The sequence below is a fragment of the Polyodon spathula genome, chromosome 49 (genome assembly GCF_017654505.1).
Source record: "Polyodon spathula isolate WHYD16114869_AA chromosome 49, ASM1765450v1, whole genome shotgun sequence".
Lineage (NCBI taxonomy): Eukaryota > Metazoa > Chordata > Actinopteri > Acipenseriformes > Polyodontidae > Polyodon > Polyodon spathula.
Genome location: NC_054582.1, coordinates 530,335 through 551,554, shown reverse-complemented (window position 1 = coordinate 551,554; position 21,220 = coordinate 530,335). Strand labels below are relative to the sequence as shown.

Sequence of the window (21,220 nt, the reverse complement as noted above, 5' to 3'; positions counted from 1 at the left end):
TAATCAAAGAGGGAATTATTTTATCATCAGTAACCATATTAAAAACTCAAGATAGCGTCACCCTACAACATCCAAATCTGCAGCGAGCCATCCACACCTTCAGCAGTCAAGCTGACAGGCGTTCGGATGAGTGCGCTGATGAAGGCACCAGCTGAAATGTTGGTCTGCTTGACTAGTTATAACGTGCGATACAGAACGACTCAGAGTAACAGTACAATCACTACAGGGTGAGGTGGGGGGAGGTAGCCCCCCCTGTGAAACAGTACAGGGGCGCATTCTGACACAGTACATACATATATATTGGGATTGATCCCGATACCTGAGGGCCTCTGGGGCCACGGGGCCCAGCCGGTCCGCTGTCTCCCTGTCAGAAACAAAAGAAGACAGGGTCCGGTTCAGAAAACAAATCACAACGTGGGAATGCATGAAGATCCGCCCAATTCACAGACACACCAAACAAAAACACTCCTTTCAGCTCCTGCCTGAACAACATCAGAGAGTGATAAAAGGGAACACTGTGGCACTCATTAACGGCACTACGATTCAGATTGAATTCAGGCCACGGATTCTTACTCACCTGAGAGCCATTAACCCCCTGAGCACCGACCTCTCCTGTCACCCCACTGTCACCCTGCAGGTACAAACACACAAATATTCAGCCTGGTGAGCCGCTTCACAGCACAGGCTTAGATCTACTGGAGAACATTCAGCGTGCAGAACTACTGCCTGTAGAACTTCAAAGAGATCGGATTTTCACAGCCCTGAATAATCACAACGTGGATCTCGAACAGCAGGGCAGCACTCAGCAGTTGTTCTGCACTGCACTGAACTGTGGATGCCCTCAGCCGTCTGCAGCGACATGCTTTCCTAATCAGCGAGTGAGAGGCATGAGCACCACGTGTCCGACCTCAAACACTCGCGCTGCACTGTGCAAGGTGAGCGAGAGATCTGGGCTTTCTCAAAAGCACTTACCACAGCCCCAGGTGATCCCACAGGGCCAACCAAACCGTACTCCCCCTGCGAAATAAAACACACAAAGCAGGGTCAGTCCTGCAGGTACCAGCATACAAGCTGCAGTCTACAGTTAGAATGCAAACCCTGCCACGAATCACATAGCATTCATTATATCACAGTAAAGCAGGAGGGACAGCTTTGCAATGCCTGTTATACTGAGCACTGCTAAATTCAACACTAAGCAATAGCACTGTCCTGCATTGCTTTGCTTTTTAGTTGAGTTACTTACTGGTGGCCCCTGAGGCCCTTGAACTCCCGGTACCCCTCGGACTCCCATCAAGCCCTGAAAACACACAGGCAAACATAAGATGTGCAAGAGGCGGGCAGGGGCAGCACGACGTGGCTGTGCAGCTTCTTCACAATACTAAGCTGTGACTTGTCTTAAGTATCAGCCTCAGCTACTGCAAAATGAAAAGGCTAGCCAAGGAGCGGCTGAAGGTACTGTTTTGAATCTGAGCAAATTCAAATCACTCCAAGACAAATGAGAAACAGAGAAACGTGAGGAGACAAAGAGAGTGTAGGGTAGGGGGGGGGGGGGGGGGGGGGGGGGGGGGGAATTGAGATGAGAGGGGGGAGAGGTGTTACTCACAGATGTTCCAATAGGTCCAGGTAGGCCAGCTTCCCCTTTTGCCCCCTGAAATAAAACAGATATAAAATGATATATGATTATACAGTAACAGCTCTGCTCTGAAATGGAACAAACAGCATGCAGCCATGAATAGGTGTGGAAGGCTTGCAGTACTTATGGCTGGACAACAGATGGAGTCAACGTTTCAAAATATGAGCACAGACGCAGTATGACCAATGATGTTTTTTTTTTTTTTTTTTTTAGTGATCTTTTATTAAGTATTTTTAACTCTATTTATCAGTACAGCACAATCAAAATGCATTTACAGTGAAGTTACCAGGAGCTCCACAGACAGATTCTAGCTGTTTGTCTCTGTGCAGATTTCTTTGCAGCTCAATGGCATTGGCTCCAGGAGGTAACGTCACTTGGTTTATATTATAATAGAAGAGGTTGTGCACTTACCTTTGCCCCTTTCCCTCCTCTCTCTCCAGCAGGCCCGGACTCCCCTGTAAACCCCTTTGAAAAAAATACAAAGGGCAGTGATTAACAGCTTCAACTACGCCCCACATCATTGCGAGGTGGAAGTTCTCTGCTTCATATTTTTAAGGTTAGAGAGTTGTAGTGTCATTCGGGTGCTAGTCACTTAAGGAAGCCTGCTGTTTCGGTGTGTGCGTTTGTGTTATTGTATGTGTGTTTCTCCCTCTGTCTTTCACTCGTTGCATTCGGCACACACTGCAGGCTACCTTGAGCTAGGATGCATGCTACAAATGTTACACTTTAAACCTTGCAAGCAAAACCAAACACATGAAAGCGAACACCTCAGCTGGGTTCAAACCCCTAGTTCAGCCACATTCGCTGTGCGGCAACAGGAAGCCCCTGTCAAAGAATCAACGTGTTGCATGAAATCCACCAAACCGCTTGAGACTTGAGCCTCACATTCTAAGCACAGGACCAGCTGAAGCAGCTTTGATCTGAAAAGCCTGATCTGATAACAGGGAATGAGCTCAAAGAGAAGAAATTCACAGCTGTTAATCTTTCTCATGGCCAATCCCCTGCCTGACCAGGAGGGCTCGAGACTCGCCGGCACTAGCAGAAGAGCTAGTTTTATTTTGCATTTTAGGAATAAACCTGCAAATTCTGGAGGTTTTTTTTTTTTGCCCAAGGCATTGGAGACTCAAGGATCTTTAGTAATGCTGCCAATCCTGGATTAAGACTCAATCCGGCCAAAGTAAACCTTTTCTTTTGAACCACTACGTCAGACACTTAAAACAGAGAATTAAAAAAATCACCTCCACGCCTTTTTCTCCTGTCACTCCTTGATCTCCTGTGTAGCCCTGAGGTCCCTATAAAAAAACCAAACAGATATTATTATTGAATCCAGTGAAGAGGTGGTGTTCAGAAGAGAGATTCTCAGCATATACCCAACATACACCCTGCCTACCAGCAGCCCAGAACCAGCTGACTAAGGGACGCATGCTGCTAGAAATAGTGTGACATTTCAAAGCATCTCACTGAGAAGAGAGCACATTTCCATCCGTGACCCTTTCCAGGAGGAACTGCAAACACACCCAGCAGCACACGTCTGGGTTTTGCAACAGTTATTGCAAGATGCCTGAGGAGTGTGAAGGGGGTGAGTGTGAAAAGATCAACAAACCAAATCAAACAGGGTCAACCCTGACACTGTACTGTACCTGATGTGATTGTGTACTGTGTGTACTGTGTCTGGTGTGATTGTGTACTGTATCTGATTAGATTGTGTACTGTGTGTTAGGGTTAGTGATTATCAATGAATGAGGCATGGAATGGAATGCATATTGAGAATAAGTCTCCAGTGCCAGTACTTGACAAGTCTTGCTTTTTGGAGTTTGTGGATGGCTTGTGATTCAGTTTTCAGGCTCCCAATAACTGTATATACTGCTAATTAAGCACCAGCATGTCAGATTCTCCTGGTGTGTGTAAAAGCCTGCATGATATATTCAGAAGACTGCAGTGTTTTTTTTGTGCACGTTGTATTCGTACAGCACAGCAGGTCTATGATCTCAAGTGCTTAAGGCTTGTCCACACAGGTTGCAGGCAAATCTTCCCATTGTGCTTCCCCACACCGAAGCTGCCCTGTGCTTCACACGACATGACAGCCAATCATATCGATCACTCGTCACACTGGCGTACACAACAAGCCTGTCTCCACAGTCTCTTTAAACATGCCTGTCAGACCACCATCACCACTTCAAAACCGGGATCGAAAGGCACGGTTCCACAGCGGCTTTAAGAAGTTAAGGAACAGAACCCCCTGGCGAGAACAGCAGCTGTGAGCGCACTCTGGAAGCTAGACGGGAGAGCGCAGTGAAGCGGCATCGCTGCGGCAGCGAGGTTCTGCCCCCACAGGAGGTCGCTGCGAGGGTGCACTCTGCAGACTCCTCCCTCGCTCCTCTCACCTGCTGTCCAGGGATCCCGGCTGGACCGACCTGACCGTCCACTCCGTGAACTCCGTCTGACCCCCGAGAGCCAGGCCGACCCGCCATTCCACGTGGGCCTGGGTCACCCTGGGCAGGAAGACAGTAGCAGTTAGACGTGATGCTCACTGACAATGCTGTAATTACATCAGCTGGCCACCAGAGGCACTGTGCGCAATGAAACAAATGGTATTAGAACAGATTGTAAATATACTGTAAACAACATCCAGCGTCCTGGGAATCCGAGTACACCAGACCTTTAATGAACAGGGGCGAGGCTGGACTGAAAACGTTTTCAGACCTCTCTTTTTAGTAACTCTCATGCCACTCAGGTGATTGGCTTGCTGGGACCCTGCAGCTCGGTGACAGCAGTGACCTTGGGGTTTAGACTGCCGTACTGATTCCTTGTGATCTCCCCTTGTGAAGGGGCTGCCTGATTCCCATCACAATCCCCTTTTCAGACTGACTGCAGCCTGTCAGCACTCTGTCAGGGTGGACAGATTAACTTTTCAATGGGAGGGCGAGGATGCTGGAGCTGAGGCGCTCAGCCTGGCCCCAGAACCCTCAACAGGACCAAAGAAAACTATAATTAGAGGGATTATGAAGAGTCAAATATTCATGCACGAAGCTCTTGAGAATGCTTCAGTAATGCCAGCACCAACGACAAAAAAACATACCAGCATGTGGTCTAACCGCGCTCTGCAACAGCAGCACAGCAGCCAAATGCGATCCACTACAGAAACTAAAAGGCAACTAAAAAATGCTTCGGCTCATGCTCTGCCGACATTGCCAGCGAGATCATTCACCTGTTCTTGTCTGAAGTTGGGGAAACTGAACTGTCTGTGCAGTGGATGATCTGGAGCCTAGTAGGTGATGGCTGCTTGGTGTGTTGGATCATACTCTCGAATTAAACTAGCCTTTACATATTTATTTATAACAGAATTACCATGTAGCCATTGTGTCCTGGTGCCCCTCTCTCTCCGGGATCTCCTTGCACTCCCTGCAAATAAAGATTTACTCTCAGTTTTCAGCAACACTGCGTTCATTTCAACACATGTATGTGTTATTATAATTACTGTATTAATCAATGCATACACATTTGATAAACAATTGCAACATTAAGGCCATGTGTCTGTATTGGTTACTGTTAGTTCTTCCTGATAGTTTAAGCATGCTTCACACTGGAGGAGGACGGGAGAGGTAAACGAGGGACCCGGCCAGGCTCCTCTGCACACAGGCGAGTGGTCACGGTGCTTGACTTCTTGAGGTTGTCAGGAATGTAAAGTGGCACCAGGCTCCTTTCAGCCGCTTCCAGCTCATTAGGTGAAGCTTTAAGTACCCCTGGGACTGTGCATATGCTAAGCATACAAACACAGGCCATAGGGAAACAGCTGCTGAAATACAGCTGCTCAGCTCCCTTGAGGAAAGTGCTTTGCAAAGAAGGTTCAACAGAGAGGCTCAAAGCCAGCTTTATAAAAGATTACTGCATTAAACTTGCAATGTATAAATGGTTTGCCATGTATTTTAATATGCTTTACTGTACCTTTCTGGGCTTTAAAGTGCTTAACCATGCTGATCTAGGCTTTCACTATGCTTTAATTCACTTTGCTATGCTTTTACCATGGTTCACTTCTGCTGAAGAAGGGGGCTGATGAAGGAATGCTAAAGGGATACTTGATTATCTGCAGAAGGCAGGGTTAGATTACAAGCAATTCCTGCCTACAGTGACATTAAACTGCAGTCTAAACACCAGCATTCTGCTCCTTGTTCCACACCACTGCTGCTTCCTTTGTGCCAGTATCTACAATGCAATCCAATTCAATACACAAACATGCATACAGAGCCATTATTGTCATGCATCTCAAAATCAGACTTGACACCTACCTGTGGCCCTGGCTTCCCCATTTCCCCAGGGGGACCTGCAGGGCCCCGCTCTCTCTGAAAAATAAAACAAAATGATTGCATGTAGATACGGTTACAGTTATAGATACCAATGGGTAGGGTTAACAAGCTCCAATAGTGTAGTTTCTTCTGTGCATGCAGAGCTAAGCTTGTGGAGAGTTTCAACAGTCGGGACACAAGCTTCCCCTCTGTAAAGGGTTAATCCCAGTGTGCAGAACAAGCCCACTGTATAGATTCTTCTACATACTGTACAGCTGCAACTGCATTTCTACACATATAGAAATGAATACTATTAATACTCACAGGCCAGCCGGCTTGTAACAGCTGAAAGAATGACGTTTGCTGGGAAAAAAATAAAAGAATCAGGAATTGAATGAAAAATATAGGCATGGTTCTCATGCCTCTTTAACAGGGTCTGCAGAGCGTCCTTTTAACAAAACAAAGAAAAGGAAAAAAAATAGTACCAGTACAATATTTGGCTACCAGGGGGCGCCACACACACAGGTAACGTCCGGTCTGAACAATGAAATCTGAAAAGGGAGGGCTAACTAGGGTTAGGGTTAGAGCTAGGTTTATGGTTAGAGCACACACATGCACACACACACACACACACACACGGTTTCATACTTGCAGATAATCTGCCAGGTTAGCACTCAAGCTGTTTGAATAATTGAACAGGTTTTCAGTCCAAATGCCACTCCTGGCTGCCTGACTTCAGATTGCAGTGCCAGATCTGGAAAGGTGATGAATGACATTATAAAAGGGAGGTAGTTGGAGGTTATAAATCACTGAGGTCTCGACAGTACCACACAGAGGCTTTCTTCCCATGGGGAGTGCAGGCTGCTAGTTTCAATATTGCCTCAGTAAATCGCTGGCTTATTAAAATCACCTCGGCCGCAGCAGCAGGCTTCTCACATTATTGCACCTTGAAAACATTTTTCTTGGCTCTGACACAGCTGTCGTACTATTCGGTGGCAATAAGCAGAAAGCGGGCTGGATACCAGAGGGCACTGACCACCACTCCAACGTAAATTATAAGCTGGGAACAGAAGCACCTAAAAGAGAAACTGTTAAACCCACCACCCCTTCATTAGCTAATGTGAAGATCAGGTCTGGGTTAGGACAGCTGAGAAACAGCTTGTATTTTGGCAACGCCAAAAGAAAACTTAATTTGCGTGAGTTAATCTGACCCATCTCAGGTTGCCGATGAATACGGATTCTTATTTTTAGTGTCTGGTTTTATTTAGGAGGAGGGCTATGCATCCAGGAACGAGTGGAGCTCCCATCCCCTGATCACTCCAGTTCCACTCTTTCAGTCTGCCCTGTGACAGGGTTCTGGAATTCCACATGATGCCATGACGAGTCACTGTTCCACTTACATTGAAGCCTCATCTAACAGGAGAGGAGAGCTGTGGTTTAAGCAGGGCCCACACAGTTACTATTCATTAAGACCTACCGTCAAGCACCAGACCAGTTCTCATGGAGCTGAGCGAAGACCACACTAGCAAACACCATCATTACACCCCATCCCGGCTTCGCTGGCATTCGGCACAAAATAAAGGGCGGACTGGGCTTCAGGGTTTGGACAGAGAGCGGGTTTGAATTAGCGGCCCCTGGTTCAAACTCGAGCCAAGCCGTGGGAACGGAGGAAACCGCTCACACAAACACAACTAAAAAGACCTGCTGTCTTGATCTCACACAGCACTCAGTGCCTTAAACCAGGACAGACATCAGGGCAAGGTCTTTTCCGCTCCTAATGCTTGACGTGTGTGAGGATTTCAGTACTTGTGATCCTGCCTGCTCGTCCCCCTCCAGTTTAACTCTATGGATCGGCTGACATTTGGAAGGCAAAAACTTTTCTTTTTTTAAAAAAGGACCGTTCATAAAATAAATTTAAAAGGCCTGGCTAACGAGAGCCACGACTTAGGGAAACACTTGTGGGTTCAACAGACAGTGGATCAGCTTCACACACCGGCCAGAAAAAGCATTGAAAGCAGTTTTAAGACTGCAATAAAACCACACTAGCAGGGTTTCACTGAGCGGTTTGGCTCACACACTCTCCTCCCTGCCATTAGCTTTGCTGCTCTGGCCATGGTGAAACTCGAGTAACCCTTTCTATGTAATACAAATAAATAAATGCTGGTCTTATAAAACGCTCCCAACTGGCTTGAGGTGGAGAATATAACATACTAGCCCTGTCGATAGTCAGGAGTCAGGACACTGCCAAGGAATACAAGTCTAAAATATCTCACAGATCGGAATATCTGAGCAAAGTTCAATCCTCTCTCTTTAATGGATCAAGGGAGCATTCCCAGCAGTACAGTAACCCTTTCAATCCCAATGTCTCTCCGGAACAGAAGTTTATAAAAATGGGATACAGTAAGCAAGACCGTATCCTTTAAGAAGACCAGCGTCCCTCAGAGAGGCATCCTCCTCCTTTAGAAGCCACTTCATAGAAAGCTCTCTGGGAGTTTAACTGGGCGTGTCTGGAAGAGATTTGTTTATGGATTGCCTTGACCTTCACCCCTCTTTCCTTGCGCGATGCCAGACTAGCATCGGCTGTCTTCTTGCTTTTTAATGAAAGTCCCCAAGAAGCTGCACGCTGCACATCATGCTGCCCGCTGCTGGACAGAGTAGAAGGGATTCAGGCTGCTGATGCTAATTCTGTCTGTCTCAGAGTCATTCATCACACGCCCCTGTGGGATGACTGACTCTGAACATTAATATTACTAGTTCCACATTGGCAGCTGACTGTATTATTACTGTCCTACACTGAACTCGCACGCCTCCCTCTTCCTCCTGGGGAGTCAGTACATCAATACTGCTACACCAAGTCCGGGAGGGATTCAGCATGCATATTAGTCCTTAAATTAGGTCTGAAGATTTGCTGAGCAAGATTTCATGTTTCTCAATTGCTTTGCACGGTCTTCACCCTTGCATATTTAATATTGGTACACTACAACTGTGATGATTGGAAAACAGAATCAATGAGGTCAAACTGGACTCGCAAAAACCCAAGATGATCAGTTATCATCCAGAATGAACTTTATAGTGGAACTGCAGCAGATTCAGTCCTGTGCAGCGTTACAGAACTCTCCCATCCAACTGCTTTCAATTACAGCACACAGCTGCCTTTACTAGCGATGCGGTATATTTAAAGAAGCTGAAATGTATTGTTGGAAATAGAATGAAAGAGAACCCAATGAGAGAACACGGTCCTGGCCAGCCTGCCAGTATGTGGAGTCCAGCGGTCGGGTGCACACTTTCATTTCAGGGAAGCTGGGGGCGGGTTATCATTTTAGAAGCAGCTGCGACAGCAAGTCCACAAAGCATTGGCTCAAAGACAAACTACATTTACAGGATTCAAATGAACTGGCATGATAGATAGCATTTATCTACAACAAGACTGTCTCTTGCACGCTGTGAAAGGATGCAGTCTCTCCAGGGAACAGTCCACGTGTGGAAATACTAAATGAATCTTGATCATTTCGATTGCAAACGCTTCGACCAGAAAGCTTTTTATCGATGAACCGAAAACATCCCCATTGAGGGTTTGACAGCTCTGTGTGGCTGCTCTGTCCTCCATGCATTTTGATAGACTCGGAGTCTAGGAGATAGACTAGGAGTCGGCACTCACCCTGAATGCGAGCCAGTCCTGGGGCGTGTTCCTCCACAGGTACAGCGAGGGCAGCCCAGCGGGGCCGGGGGGTCCAGGCTCCCCAGTCAAGCCAGTGCGTCCCATCAGCCCTTGATACCCCTGTAACAGACAGCACACCCTCCTGTGAGAACTGCATCAGCTACTGCTTACCCTGCTGCACCCACGAGACTGCTGCATTCAGTGCAGGGGAGAACCGCATCAGCTACTGCTTACCCTGCTGCAACCACGAGACTGCTGCATTCAGTGCAGGGGAGAACCGCATCAGCTACTGCTTACCCTGCTGCACCCACGAGACTGCTGCATTCAGTGCAGGGGAGAACTGCATCAGCTACTGCTTACCCTGCTGCACCCACGAGACTGCTGCATTCAGTGCAGGGGAGAACTGCTAATACAACAGCTCCAGCTGTTTCTTACTAGATGCACACCATTATCACTGCTACTGGTCTTAAAACCCACAGCTCCTATTACATACTGACTCAAAGGAAACTTACCTTGTCTCCTTTAAACCCTGGATATCCTCTTCTTCCCCAGCAGCCCTGATAAAAGACAGAAGTAGTTTTTGAAGGTATTTTCATACATTTCGTCTCCGGGAGCAGTCAGTATACTGAATGCCCTGTAGGTGGCGGTGGCGTATATGCAAACCCAGGAGCAAAGAAATTGACCCGAGATGACAGATAAAAGGGGTGGAATGTCACATGACAGTTTGAAACTCAGCCATGACACATGTGACTGTCCGGATGGACTACTTACTTTGCATGACAATTAAGATAATGTGTTTGTTAATGTTTGTTAGAAAGGCAAACCGTAAGTGACACAGCATATTAAGAAGAATCACTATTTATTGCTTCAGCCCCTGAATTACCCATTAGGCACATCCAGCAGTGACTCAATACCTCTGACAAACAGCAATGAGCAGAACAAGAATCTCAGCAGCCAGATTCTAAGAGAACACGGAACACGGAACTCTGGTAGCAGCACTCTCATAGTGAAGTCAGACTTCTCTCCTGGCCAATGAAGCCATGTCTGGGACTGGAGCAGACGATTAGTGTTACTTTATTGGAACAGTAACTGCCCTACAGGCCAGCACATTAACCCTGGTGCTGAACGAGCGGCAGGACAGGATGCAAGACATCTTCCAACAGGGAGGGACTGAGACCTGAAAGACGCAATATGCAAGGAGAAGGAGGTTTTGTGTGTGTGTGTTTTGCCACGGCGATGGACACATACAGCCACTGGCGGACTGAATGATGGCCACTCGCTCGTTTCCCTGGTTGGAGGAGGGCATTAGAGGGTGAACAGAGTCTACCACCCTGCCTGAATGCACTCTTCCTAGAACGCTAGGACAGGCTAATCTTCCTCCTGAAACAAAACGCTAGCTGGAGGAGGGGTGGGGGTAGGGTTAGGGAGTGGGGAGCTTCTGCAGGCTGCAATTACAATTTACATTTTTAGGGCGGCGGGAAGCAATTACAATTACGGTCAGGTGCAAAATCCTGCGCACAAACCCCACTTCACAAGCAGGATAATAAAAACAGCCCTGCTATAAAGGAACAGGTGTGAAGCAGATCGTAGTGAACTGTGCTTCAAACCCTGCTATTAGTAAAACAGGTTACGAGCCTGGCTGGCCATTTCCTGACAACGACCTGCCCTCCTTATTCTAGAACAGTGCAACAATTATGCAATGCTGTGACCTTCACATGACATTTATTACCCTAACAGAAGCCTCAGGCACCAAAACATGAGCAGACAGGGTCAGTCCTACTCTAGCACTGCATCATTCAGCAGGGCCACTGCCTGGATTCCTGCTACACTGCCAGCAAGCTCAACGGGTGTAATACCATCCAGATACCAGGAGTGAGCAGTCCTGAGCACAACCAAGTCACCTGCTTTCAGACTCAATTGAGGAGTCCCGCAGGAGCACGCCTGTTCCTGATCTGGCTGCGTACGGTTTTTAAAAGGTCGGCAATACTTTCTTTATCAATACGTGATGTTTATCTGCCCGATCCTGGACTGGTCATTTCTTTGGAAAAGAACCCTAACCCTAACTCTTTCCCATCTGAAAACAGGCGTGCTTCGCCCTGACTGGAAAGCTTCAGTATTAGTTTTCACTACGCAGCTGTGAATGATCAGACATGATCTTTATTAAACAGAGAGCAAGAGAGAGAGAGAGAGACACACTGACTATATACGAGCTGAACATGATATCAAAACGAGAAGGCTCAGCCATGGAAAACCAAAATACAGCAATCTCCATTTACACAGGTAACACATTTGAGCAATCAATCTATCTATCTATCTAAATTAAACATTTGCTTGGTTTTATTTCCAATGCCTCACTGTTTTCTTAAAAACAAGCAAGTCGTCTGGTAGATTTAAAATATATGATAATGCAGACAACCACCTAAAAGGCAAATCTAGCCGCCTGTACGATAGACTGACAGACAGTTACATTGATGTAAAGCAGCTCAAGCCAGCCGGGGATTTATAAAAACCTAGTTGGAAATCCTGGAACGGCTCTTATTTCCAGCTCAAGAAGAAGGACAGACATCCAGATTGAAGGATGGTCACTTACTGGTTTCCCCGAGGGTCCGATTGGCCCTGGGGGACCCGGTTTCAGTAGGTACTGCCTGCCGTCTGACCCCTGCACCACAGAGCCCTCTTTGTGCTGCTGTTGCACAGTGCCCTTCAGCACCCTGGTGTTGGTAATCCTGTCCGTGCTCGAGTCCATGCTGTGCTGCAGAGTGCTGTTCCCAGCCTCTGTTAAGTTGTGCGTTTCCCCTGGTGTGGCACTTGCATTTAGCCCCATATCAAACTCCCCAGTCCTGGGGTGAGCTGTAGGTAAGGCAGTATCAACCAAGAGCTCCTCTTCTTCAAGCAGCAAGTTGATGTCCAGAACCTGAGGAGCAGGGCGCTGGGGAGAGCGAGCAGAGCTCTTGCTGTCTGGCAGGAGAGAGGACTGTTTGGCATCTAGGTCGACAATCCTGTCTGAGGGCTTGCCTGGAAACAGAACAGAAGTCCTGGACCCCGCGTCCCCCTTCTGCTTGTCGGTGGTGACGTTCTCATCCATGATCTTGGACACGGAATCCGATTTGGTGGAAACGGCAGTCGAGCCGCCCCCACTGCCCTTGATGAGCAATGAGGTAATGGTGTTTTTGTCCAAGGTGAGGTTGCCAGCAGGCAGCCCCAGTCCTGGTACTTTCTTGGAGGTGATGTTCCGGTGCATTGGCTCCTCGTCAGGCATGTCTCCGCGGCTCCCTGGGCCCAGGAGGAAAGTCGTCGCCGTGCCGGGAGAGGGGCCGCCAGCTCCTTTGGCAAAGTTCTGAAGCCAGGGGGGCCACGTCTGGGATCCTGGAGTTTCAACTGTGGAGCCCTGCGGAGAGAACGGTAAAACTGTGGTGAACACGAAGAAAACCAAGTGCTGCATGCAAGTGGGTGTAAATAACAAACTGGTCAAGACTAAAACCATGCAGGCCGCTTTAAAACAATCAATTATAAAGAGGCCGTGTGGTCCAGTGGTTAAAGAAAGGGGCTTGTAACCAGGAGACAGGAGACAGATTCTCTCTCTCTCTCTCTCTCTCTCTCTCTCTCTCTCTCTCTCTCTCTCTCTCTCTCTCTCTCTCTCTCTCTCTCTCTCTCTCTCTCTCTCTCTCTCTCTCTCTCTCTCTCTCTCTCTCTCTCTCTCTCTCTCTCTCTCTCTCTCTCTCTCTCTCTCTCTCTCTCTCTCTCTCTCTGTGGACCTGGGCAGCACAAGTTGCAGCAGGTTTCATTCTGTTACCCCTGCAAGCTCCTGCAGTGTGTGAAGCAGGGGTGCTCTAAGGAGCACAGGTGTCCCAGGTTCCCTGGAGCAGGTTCTAAACCCCTGACCTTCAGTGCTGAAAACACAGAGTCACCGATTAGTTTTACACACAAGCAATAGCAATAGTTTGGCTCTAAATACCTTGTCTGTATCCATTATTCCAAATGAAACACACCCAGTTCCAATATCTGAACGTCTCTAGATGCACGGTGAAAGCTCACAACCACTCACAGCACAATACAGTATGGATTAAAAACAGGAGTGAATGGGAGACCCGAATGCTACAGCACCAGACATTGACTGATCAGATGCAGAATAGGAGAGAGAGAAGGAGGAGGAGGGAGAATGGTGCAATTTGCACAGGAGAACAAGTCTGACAAAGGGTCAAACAACAGGTGCTATTCATGTTGTTAAAAGCCAGTTTCCATTAATTAAATCAGATTGTGCATTATACCGTTCCCCCATTGTTTCTTTAAGAGGGGCTGTAGTTTACTCTCATGCTTCACTCTGAAAAACTGAATGGAGAGCCCCCCCCCCACTCTCCACAATCCCATATCCCAGTGGAGGATTGCCACTTTCCTGTAACTTTCTGGACAGGCTGGATCACGGACGTGAAGGGTTGGGGTTCTAGCTGCACACAGTACTCTGTAGTGAAACAGGACAAACATGTGCTGACCAGCTTAGCTTTGACGGCAAGGAGGCTGGGGAACCAGAACGTGACTAAAGCAGCTATCTGATGACAGCAGCGGTATTACTGCAGGGCTGAGGAGATGAGCGTATGAGTGTGTGTGTGTGGTGGGGGGGGGGGGGGGGGGGGATGTATAGGGGTCGACAGGAAATAGATGCCCCCAGGGGACAGAGTTTTAGTTTTCCCTCTGAGACCGATACCATCCAACTTCAAAAGCGCTAAGTGTAGTCTGAAAACTAGAACCACATTCAGATGAGGAGCCAGTAACCACATCTAACACTAAATCACTGACCGTTTTTTTAAAAAAAGGACAGTCTGTTCAAAGTTGCTTCAGTGCAGAAAGAGTTCCATCCTTGAGTTTGTTCTGTCCTTTTAAATGTTTATTTTGATGATCCGCACGGCTTTAGTTCATTGCTGCGACTGCATGTTAAAAAAAACACATTTAAAAAAAGAAATACAGATCCGAGCAGATAAGACGTCAGAGCCCTCAAGACAACAAACGAGAGCCTGAGATAACGAGAGTTATCTGTACCAAGCGGGCCCACCTGTCTTCCTCGACCCTGTAGGAGAATTCAAGGTGCTGCTGAAAGGCTCTTGTTCTTTAAATAGACTGTCTTTGAGCGGAGCAGCTGAAAAAACACATCCCGACCACTGCAGGCTCCAGGAGTCTGACGGCAACAATACAAGGAATGAAACCCGGGGAACGAGAAGCGCCCCCAACGCCTTGACACAAGAATGTACGATGTCTAGTTAAAACCAGTCATTAATCTCCTTCTCAAAAGGTACTGTGCCCTGGAGGAGGAGCTGAGCAACCATTGCACTCCATTCCGGACAACCAGGGCTCCTGGGGATTCACGTGCTGGGCTGAACTTCACCTTCTTTACAGAGAAACTGACAAAGGCAGGAAGAACAGCTTAATAACTCTGAGACCCCTCATAAAGAGAGCAGCGCAGTAATTGTGCACAGCTATTTTGCAGTTTTCTCCCCATGCTTCTCCTATACATTTACAGAACTTTGCCATGTTCTTTTAATATGCTTTACCATACATCTCTGGGCTTTACAGTCCTTCTCAACTGACCATGCTTCATTACTTTGCAATGCTTTTACCATGAGAAACCTTTCCGCATAGGAATCACAATAAGGAACCTGTTGCAAAATGCTATTGGTTGACCTAGCTGATCACTATTAATGCTGTGCAAACGTCTACTTGTGATAGAGAAGTCCGAGCGGCTTGCAGGGTTGGTCTTTTCGAACGGGAAGTGTTCTGTTCCCAGCGAGGGTCTGATTGTGTGAACATTCCAGGTTTCAGTTTAGGAAGTGTGAGATTTACAAGCAGCAGCAGCAGCAATTTACACAGGAGTGCTGCCTGGAGAGAAGCGGTGATGGAGAATATACAGACAGGCTTGCGAACTCTCTGGAGCGGATTGTCAAAGCATTTTAAAAACTCCTGTTAACAGAACTGGAAATCAACACAGCAGAAGGCATTTCATTTCAGGCAGGTTAAGTCAGTTGCATTGTTTATTACTTGGAAAAGCTTTGAGGTCAGCAGTCCCACGGGGTTTGAAATGGTTCTGGTGAAATAGTTGCACCGGTTTATTATCATTTGTGTGTCTTTGGGAATATTGTATTACTTTTTATTTAATTACATTTTGTAATTAGATGTTGACTATGTTTACATTTCAGTATAATAATTTTGTTCAGTTGCTGGATAAACAAATAATGCTCTTTGGAAAATCGATCTTGGTTTTTGACAATCCCTTGCATGTTAATTCTTGCAGATTTTTTGCAGGATAGGAATATTCTTGGATTACTTCTGGATGTTTTAAAAGAACACGGGGACTTTAATATCGTGCATCTCTCTTTAATCTCTCATTGCAGCAATCCTTGGAGCAACAGGAAGGGAAAGATCTGTTGGTGTCTTAGCCTGGCTGTTCTCTCGGAATATGAACAAAGATCACATCCAGGTTGCAGTCTCTTCTGTGTGGCTTTATTGAACTCTTACTGCTGCTCTCTATGGCAAAGCATTTTCTTTCCTCTTCAGGAAATGATCTCAGCTAGGATGCTCTGAACCAGTAAAACCAGAATATTTTAGAAAAAAAAAATAAACATGAATTGCACAACAGCTACCTTGTTGCACCAGCAAGACAAATAGTGCAAACTGCACTTACAAGTGCAAGCGAGATTCATTAGCTCCTTTCCCACATTTTCAATCCTGCATTTATTTCTTGGTTTTAACATTCAAAAGCCTTTTAAAATGAAAATGAGCAGGTTGTCACGGTCCCTACCTTTTGCGAAGCAGTCTGCTGCCCGAACGCTGAGAGATGCATCAGCACCAGGCAGCCCAGTAGAACTCCTGTGTTTCCCATGACCATCAGGACACTGCACTCCCAGGGAATCCACACACATACAATGAAGAGCCTGGGCTGAGGGAGCCAGGAGCAGATCCCCACAGCTCCAAGCCCAGCCCCTTTCTCAGCTACCGCACTCGCTTCTGCCTGGCCTCTTCCCATTGCTGCTGATGGGGCAGCCAAGGCAGGTGTTAACAGCCTCTTTAAAAGGGCAGATCAGATCACTGGCAGTGCCTGCAAACTGAACCTCCCCCTTGAGCATCGCCCTTGAACTTCCCAAATGTTTCATCTGTATATTAAAACCAGTGCAGATTCAAGGGATGGAAGATAACTATATGAATAAACCTAGAAACTGCTTTCTGATTTAGAAAAAAATATGATTGTGGCCATGGAGAAGAGATGCGGGGCAGATGAGCCTGATTTTTCACTGTTGACCCTGAGAATCAAGAGAGTGTATCATTTCAACGTTGCATCAAAACAGCAAACAAAGGCACGTGCCGATTTCAGCTTTGTACAGAGGAATTTTTCTTTTTGCAAACGACGATTTACCGGGGTTGTGTGCTGGAGTGCTTAGTGGGACCACTTGAAATAAGCCATCACGCATCAATACCAGCACGCACGCAGCTGCAACAAACATCAAAACACAGAGCCGAGATGACCCAATGTCTACTGTGACAGTGATAATCCATACGTCTGCCCCGTCGAGAATCTATGGACACCACCTTGTAAAAATGTCCTCGGTTTATTGCATTAAAAATAAACTTGGAGCACCACATGCTGGGATCCGCGCAGGATAATCACTTCCAGACATGGCTTTCCCACAAAATTATAACAATCCAGACTTACAAGAGCTGGCTTTTTACAAGGCTCAAAGCATGTTTCAGATTAACCAGAGTCTCCGTGTTTGCAAACCCTTGCAATTAGAAAGTTTAGTCACTTTAAGTCAAGTTTACTGATGCGAGCGCGCTGATTTATAAAGGCCTGGCCGGTACAGCTAAATTACAGCCCGAGGACAGATAATTACAGGGTCACCTTCTTGGGGTCATTGGCATTAATGTCGAGTGCTGGCTGCCAGATGACACAAAGCATCACTTCAAGGACTGTCAGGCATTACACTAGCAGAGTCCTCTAGCACAAACTGTAATTATAAAGGTTTAACATGAACTTGGGCATTGGAGAAGAATGCTTCTGTTTAATTATCTCAGTTTGGGTTCCTGCTGTTTAAAAGAGCAGAATTCATTAACCTGCCCATTTTATTTGTTCTTAAGCTAAACGTGCACCTGCATTCTGTACCAGTGGGCAGAGGGAGACACTGGGAGCACATCATTGCCGTTTAATATCGCTGTGCGTTAGAACAGCAGGTGAGCATCAGTAGAACAGTCCTGTAAATGCAGTTACTGTGCTGCACATCAAATCCAGCAAACCAAACAGAAACTTCACAGGACAAGATTCAGCAATGAGACAAACCCACAGTTAGTTTGGAACAGGATCAAGCTCAGATTTAGGGATTGTTTTTGCCCTGCTTGAGACAGCTACAGGAATAAGGTAAATAACGGTCTGGTACACATCAGTGAAGGGTCTTCCCCCAGGGCTGTCCTCTACACAGGCAGGCAGTCTTTCGCTTTGGCGTGAGAAGTGAAAGTTCACATTTGTACACGTGTTTCGTCACAGCTAACAAACAAGTTACCATTCATTCCTGGAGTGTTCACATTGGCGAACGCCACTCACTCAGCGATCACGCTGGATTCTCCACTGCCTCTGGCTTCGTCCATCATTAGCCCCTAAACCCCTAAGCATTCACTGCAGTGCACCATGCTGATCAATTACTTGTATATCCATTACAGAGGTTCACTGTCTCCGCTGTACAAGGGAGAGTCTTATTACAAAAACCTTTACTGCATTACTAAGCAGCAACTAATTCAATGAACGTGTAAAACACAGCTGGAATGTAGCGGGGCTCTACAATGGAAATGCTTACCAGGCGGCTATGGGATGGGGGGGGGGGTAGTTTCACACAAATTATAAGTTGAGAGAGTTCAGAATGACAATCACTCCTCCTCACTATCCTGCTGGCTGCAGGGGTGAGACCCCACACATTTCTCCACATAGCGTGCGAACATAAGCTCCAAGATTTCCAAAGCAATACTGATACAGTTCAGGTTGTAATGTGATTCAGCAAACAGAAAGGTAAAGAGAAAAGGATCCGAGGTGGAGCAGTGCTCTGCACCCTGAGTAAACAGCACCAGGTGCTGATGGCGTGTGCTGCTCTTTCCAGACTACAAACACACACGATTGCTTTCACACTTTGTCTGACCCGTCGCTCTGAGCCGCAGGCAAGATCCTGCAAGTTCTAACAGTTTCCATTTGGGGTCGAGGTGAACCACCACAAGAATAAGAGAAACTTCGCCTCCCTTGGGAAGTGAATAAACACCATGAATCTGGAGTTACTGCTTGCAAACCGAGTATTCCAGCATCCTTGGAGAACGTGCACTTACTTCTAACAACTAGCCTACTAGAAGCAATGAAAATGCACACCAATAATAATAATAATAATAATAATAATAATAACAACAACACTTCATTATTTTATAGTAGACTGAAAGAGCCTTGTCGTTTTAAGTCATTTTAATATACATTTCTCATATCAATCTTTTAATAAGAGCCAGCGATTAAAACTATACAACAGTAACAGGCTTGGTAAAGTTTGGCAAAACACAGTGCAAAAATACGGTAGCAAACTTTAATAAGGCCGAATCACAGCACAAAGAGCCTGGAGAGATGGGATTCAAAGCCACACTGCTGCAGCTCTGCCATGCAGAACACTGTAAATAGAGGCTTCGGAGCCAGGTCTGGAGCGGGGAAGGCTGGCAGGAGAGGCTGGCTTTGTTTCCAGGCTCTGCTGTCAACTGCCAGGGCAAGCACCCCGCCTCCTGGCAGCTCGGGTACACCCTGCCCTCACAGCCCAAGCGAGGTGGCCGCTTGGCATCCCAGGTCGGTTTCAAGCTCATAGTCGCTCAATTCAGCTTAAACTACCCTGAGAAAAAAGGACATTCTATCAGGAGCCGTTCCATCCTAATTCATTTTCTTAGCCTGTATCAGCGTTAATAGCAACCAGGTCTGCTGTGTTAAAGACCTCCGGGTGCTTTGCTTGCTCTCTTCAGATTTTTAAAACACGCAGCCCCTATGGATTAACCCGATACCACATCACTTCCTGTGCTGTAGGCATCGGGTCTGGATGCAGTTAAACCAGGCTTTGATCAGCAGGGCCTTGCTACAGCGAGACAGTCACTTCCAACAATGCAAACACACGAGGCAGGACTAATCTGTGCACCAGGACAGGACCAACACAAAGCATGCAGCAGTAAACAAGCTGAAATACAGCAGGGTTCGGCTGGGCACCCATCGGTTCCAGATGCACTGCTAAAATAAAGAGCTGCAGGAAGCCCAGAGAGAGAATGAAGGGCTGCACTTGAGCTCAGAGCTTGTAATTGTGGTCTTAAAACGAAGCGATGCAAAGCTGCAGCCAGTGACAATTGAAATGTAGGGAAGGTCTGTCGCAGCCTGCAAGAACACCCGCTTATTAAAACACACAGAGAAATTCAACACACACCCGAGGCAGGTGCTCTTAGAAGCCCACATGGAAACTAGATTCTGGTGCCATACTCAGTAAATGAGGTGCTCGTCTCTATGTTGTTAGTAGCAGCACACATTCCCAATAAGACTATTAACTGGATTTGTATTTTGTGTGACAGCGTTTTAACTCTGCATTCTATTCAAGTATTGAATACAACACTGTTCTGTTTAAGCCAGACCCATTTAAACATGCAGTCCCTTGCATTCTGAAATCCCTAAGAGATTAAACCTTTGACTTGCATTTAACAGCTACTCTGTTTTAAAAGCGCTCTCTGCCCGACAGGGACAAGTCGACAGGTTGTCATTATTTAAATTGCTAAAGTGTGTGCGAAAGTCGCTTCTAAAAGTTCTTTGAACAAAAGCCAAAAAATACACGGTCCTGATGCTTTGATACTACAGTCATAAATATATACTGTTACATGTGATATCTGTATTAAGATGAGATGTTTGTTGAGGTCAAGACCAGCTGCCCCGGCTCTTAGCCCTTCAGCGGCTGCCAAGCAGATGGCTTCTCAAACGTTTCTACTGCACTGCAGTCAGGTGGTTACAAACAGCCTCCACGCTGTACATCCTTGTGACAGAAAAAAAAAGCAACATCAAACTTATTGCTTGATCTGGTATGGCATGGAGAGGAGACGGCATCATGCCCCAGTCTCAGCCCCTACTGTCTGGGAGGGTGAATCTCCCCCCTGTCACCACACTGGGGCACAAGCAGGGCAGCCGTCACTGAGCACAGCCAACACTCAGAGAGTCCAGAAGCAGCAGCAGAACTGGGAGTAACTACCTGGGCAGCCCCAGTCGAAGAAACGCTCCTGAAACAGACTGCTGCTCAGCTGGATCCTTCACCCGTTTCTAATGCGAAACACCTGAACCCCTCTAAATCACTGCGGGCTCTTCAATGCACCGTTCACATCGCTGAGCTCAGGGGCTCCCACTGGGCGGGAGGAACACAAAGCCTTGGATTGAAGCTGCTGTCGGACAGGCCACGGAATCACACAGTACTGTTGAGATCAATTACTGCAGGAACACACAGGCAGGGCCATCACTGGAGAGACCTGGAGAGGGTGCCTCCCCCCAGACATTATGTTATAAAAAACAAGCCCAGGAGACAGACCCGCTAGAGGCAAGTTCAGGCTGACGATACCCACCCTCCCTGTCAATTA

General features: G+C 46.9%; 1 protein-coding gene across 1 annotated transcript in view; it reads right to left on the bottom strand.

Annotated features, from left to right (window-relative positions):
- Positions 1-21,220, bottom strand: part of LOC121306675 (collagen alpha-1(I) chain-like) — a 69,749-nt gene that overhangs the window by 21,943 nt on the left and 26,586 nt on the right. The window contains exons 6-19 of the mRNA XM_041238505.1: positions 12,165-12,962; positions 10,087-10,131; positions 9,575-9,694; positions 6,241-6,279; positions 5,920-5,973; positions 4,982-5,035; positions 4,018-4,125; positions 2,872-2,925; positions 2,045-2,098; positions 1,604-1,648; positions 1,244-1,297; positions 973-1,017; positions 578-631; positions 320-364 (exon numbers count right to left, since the gene is read on the bottom strand). Of these exons, the coding sequence (XP_041094439.1) occupies positions 320-364; positions 578-631; positions 973-1,017; positions 1,244-1,297; positions 1,604-1,648; positions 2,045-2,098; positions 2,872-2,925; positions 4,018-4,125; positions 4,982-5,035; positions 5,920-5,973; positions 6,241-6,279; positions 9,575-9,694; positions 10,087-10,131; positions 12,165-12,962 (1,569 nt within the window). The remainder of the gene's footprint in view (positions 1-319; positions 365-577; positions 632-972; positions 1,018-1,243; positions 1,298-1,603; positions 1,649-2,044; positions 2,099-2,871; positions 2,926-4,017; positions 4,126-4,981; positions 5,036-5,919; positions 5,974-6,240; positions 6,280-9,574; positions 9,695-10,086; positions 10,132-12,164; positions 12,963-21,220) is intronic.